General features: G+C 52.1%; 1 protein-coding gene across 1 annotated transcript; it reads left to right on the top strand.

The window, feature by feature from the left end:
• The first annotated feature begins 1,070 nt into the window (after positions 1–1,070).
• Positions 1,071–3,894, top strand: LOC124699802 (4-coumarate--CoA ligase-like 7). Its single transcript, XM_047232046.1, has 6 exons — positions 1,071–2,081; positions 2,300–2,489; positions 3,005–3,150; positions 3,252–3,319; positions 3,399–3,501; positions 3,578–3,894. Exons 1-6 carry the CDS (start codon positions 1,071–1,073, stop codon positions 3,701–3,703), a joined length of 1,644 nt encoding a protein of 547 aa, XP_047088002.1. The 3' UTR covers positions 3,704–3,894.
• The last annotated feature ends 268 nt before the right edge of the window (positions 3,895–4,162 follow it).

Below are 4,162 nucleotides of genomic sequence, written 5' to 3'. Positions count from 1 at the left end.
TCTCTCATATCTCTACTTCTAAGCTCCTCCCTATGTTCTATCTGCATTGCTTTCTTCCCTGCCTTCCTCTTCCTTACTTCAACCTCTAATTTATTCAATCTCATTAAAAGGAACCTATTTTCTTCCTTAATGTCCCTCACATTCCTTCTTCTATGTTGCACATGGTTTACATCTTCTATTTTTTCCTACAAAACAACAAATTGCTCTAGATTTTCAGAGAAAAGAACCAATAATATGCAGGGGAGCAGCAAAACAGATGGATGCGGATGATTTCGAGAACATGGGAGCAATTACCAGCATCCTTGTCCTTGCCGGTGTCCTCCTCGGCGATGCCTGGTAGTACACGACGGATGTCTCCTTCCACTCCTCGGCCCAGGTGCTTCCGCCACCGCCACCGCCGGCATCGACGATCGACGCGCCCCCCGTCGACGCCATCGGCTCCGGTGACCTTGCAGACAACTCCCCCACTCCGCCTCCAAGCCCTCCGTCGCCCAACCTCCGCCACTACGCCGCCTAGCACTACGTCGCCGTGGCCGTGCACCTCGCCGTCGCCGTCTACAACCTAGGGTTGGGGACGAAATCGACTGGCAAAAGGAAATGGACGAAAACGTGGTGCAAAACATCCCCAGGGGTATTAGCAAAAGCAGAAACGGTCAGCGAGCCAAAGGCTTGCCAGCGTGGCATCCACGTGCCGCGCCCTCATTCGCCAGGATCAAACCATCGCACAATTTGAAAGTTGATGCACCGCGGTCTCACGATTTGTAACTTCTTGGATCAAACTATCACATCTAGGACAAGATGGTGTACCGCGGATGTAATTAGCTCTTGTTGATAGTTTAGCAAACTACTTGGAGGCAAAAGGATATTGTAAAGGGCGTACGTTCAGGTGCTGAGGAGAATGTACTGTGCCGAAACACGCTTCCGCGCGCTGCTGCTGACGTCATAGCTGACGCCATGGCGTCGCGCACGAACATCCTCACTCGCTCCTGTCTGACTCTGTCCTCTCTCGCACTCTCACCCCGCTGCTGCCACCTGAGCTGCCCCCTTGGTTCTTGATTGTCCAACCAGTCATGCCGTCCACCGCCGCCGCCGCCGTCGACCCCATGAGCGGCTACTGCGCCGCCACGGGGACCTTCCACAGCCTCCGGGAGCCCATCCCCCTGCCGCCGCCGGACCAGCCGCTCTCCTTCCCGGCCTTCGCCTTCTCCTTCCTCCCCTCCCCGCTCCCCGCCCACCCGGCCCTCATCGACACCGCCACGGGCGAGGCCGTATCCTTCCCGGCCTTCCTCGCGCAGGTCCGCGCCCTCGCCACGGCCCTCCGCTCCCACCTCCGCGTCGCCCGCGGCGACGTGGCCTTCGTCCTCGCGCCCCCCGGCCTCCGCCTCCCCGCGCTCTACTTCGCGCTCATGGCCGTCGGCGCCGTCGTCTCCCCCGCCAACCCGGCCCTCACCACGGGGGAGCTGGCCCACCTCGCCGCGCTCTCCAAGCCCTCCCTCGCCTTCGCCGTCTCGGCCACGGCCGGCAAGCTCCCGCCGGGGATCGCCACCGTCCTCCTCCTCGACTCCCCAAGATTCCTCTCCTTCTTGCAGGGCCCCGGCGACTCCTCCGTCATGGACGCGACCGTGATTCACCAGTCAGACCCCGCCGCGATACTCTACTCCTCCGGCACCACCGGCCGCGCCAAGGCGGTCGTGCTCACGCACCGCAACCTCATGACCTCGCGCGTCATGGCCGCTTCGGCGCCGGCGGCACCCGAGGTCCTGCTGCTGACCGTGCCGGTATTCCACGTCTACGGATTCGTGCTCTGCTTCAGGCCGGTAATAGCTACAAACACGCTGGTGCTGCACACGGCGAGGAGGTTTGACCCCAGGGCGGTGCTGGAGGCGATAGGGAGGTTCAGCGTCACGCGGCTAGCCCTGGCGCCGCCGGCGCTGCTGGCGATTGCCAAGACAGCTGAGGGCGACGAGAGTGTGGCTGGCAGCACGGCGACGCTGCAGTCCGTGCTCTGCGGCGGCGCATCCGTGTCGCCAGAGCTTATCCGGCGCTTCTCCCAGAAATTCCCCCACGTCTGTGTTACACAGGTTAGCTTTTCTTCTACTCGTACATTATTAGTTACCTGCCAGAACTGAAATTAACCTGTATTGTTCCAATGATTATATTGCGCCTTGCGTTTAACTTGAGGGTTATAAGATCACAAACAAACATTGGGATATATAGTTGATGTTCATTTTGTCTCTAAACACAATCTGGTATTCTTGATTATGGCTACTGATGATGAGCTAACTTCCACCTGCAAAAGGGATATGGACTGACCGAGACTACAGCGGGGTTTTGCCGTTCCATCAGTGCAGAAGAAAGTCGACGAGTTGGATCAGTTGGGCGTCTTTCGTGGGGCACTGAAGCGAAGATCGTTGACCCTGAAACAGGGGATGCTCTGCCTCCTGGTGTGGCCGGCGAGCTTTATGTCCGGGGACCTTTCGTGATGAAAGGTACGGCCACACAAACCATCTCATTCTCACTCTTTTGTGATCTTCGATATGTCATCGATATGGGTGGGCGTGGCCCTCTTGTGTTGTATCGGTTTTCACCCGGTTTCCCTCTCAAAAAGTTCGGCACTTTCTTCTTAATTAATGGATACGGCAACGTTTCAAAAAAAATCCCATTCTCACCTACAAAAATGGCGATTACGGTAATGCCATTATCATGTAGAAAGCATTAGGATACCAATCCGTCATTTTCATATCACCAATCATGCTACTTTGATGCAATATTGTATTGATAGCTGTTGTTCAGGAAATGCAAACGACAATAATTAAAGAAAGCGATTTGCATGGTGTAGTTAGCAGTCGGCATCCTAATCTGGCCTGGTAGTCTTGGTGGATGTTGCTTTCTGCCGATTCAGCATCTTCTTTTGTCAATGCAGTGGCACAGCAGATTTGTCTGATGTTAGCTTTCTGTTGCTATCACCCAGTAAGACTCAATCTACTCCTAAAAATTAGTACAGGTTACCTTGGTGACAAGGAATCGACCTCCGAGGTTTTGGATTCTGAAGGATGGTTGAGAACTGGGGATGTTTGTATGATTGGAAAAGATGGATTCCTCTTTGTGGTCGATCGGATGAAAGAGTTGATCAAGTACAACAGCTACCAGGTACCTGCTATCATTTCGAATTCGCTGATAACCGCTTCAGGATCTGGAGAAGGCTGCAGACTGCTAATGTAAACACTGCATTTTCCCTTTGCTTAATGCAGGTTGCTCCTGCGGAACTGGAGGACTTGCTTCAAACACACCCAGGTATCGATGAAGCCGCGGTTGTTGGGTAAGTATATACCAGAACATGTAACAAAAATAAATCCGCTGCAGCCATGAGAAGCACATGCTAACTATTTCTTATGCAGATACCCAGATGAGCAGGCTGGTGAGCTGCCGGTAGCATTTGTGGTAGGACGCTCTGGAAGTGACTTGCATGAGGCAGAGATCAAAGACTTTATCGCTAAACAGGTATCAGCTACATCACCGTTTATTCTATAATCTGTGTACACATAGCCTAGCCTAAATTTGTTGTCATGTATCATAGGTCGTGCACTATAAGCGGATCCACCGTGTTTTCCTCGTGGATTCCATACCAAAAAATGCTTCGGGCAAGATCTTGCGGAAGGACTTGGCTAAGTTAGTGTTGCATCAGATTAGCGCCAAGCTGTAAACATGTTGGTGTCTGTATGAGGGCAACAGAAGTCATTCTTGCTTGATAAATCGATAATGGATAGCTGATATGTCTCCTAACTGTCAGTAAGAAAGGATTGAATGAATGACTGTCGGTGATGGTACTACAAATTGTAACCATGTTTACGAAGTCGACTTATGGAAATATAAAAGATGGCAAGGTTTAATGTTTGTTCTGCTGGCATTGCAGTTATCTTTATCCCTGATTAGGGTTCTGCAAACATGTTTGATTTTCTTCAGACTTCAGAGGGACAGAGTGGCTCCGCTTCAGGAGTTCATTTCATGGTGTTATATAAATTTGTATAGCCTCAGAACTATTTGTTGCACGCTGCTCTTGTCTATGTTATCCCACCTCTTGGCTCACAGAAAATTAAGCTTTGGCCAGTAAAATGCTATCACCAATACAAAGGGTCTATCTGATCATCAAAGCTTTGATCAA

This window comes from Lolium rigidum, chromosome 3 (assembly GCF_022539505.1).
Source record: "Lolium rigidum isolate FL_2022 chromosome 3, APGP_CSIRO_Lrig_0.1, whole genome shotgun sequence".
NCBI lineage: Eukaryota > Viridiplantae > Streptophyta > Magnoliopsida > Poales > Poaceae > Lolium > Lolium rigidum.
Note: the sequence above shows the minus strand (reverse complement) of the source record. Positions and strands in the feature narration are given on the sequence as shown.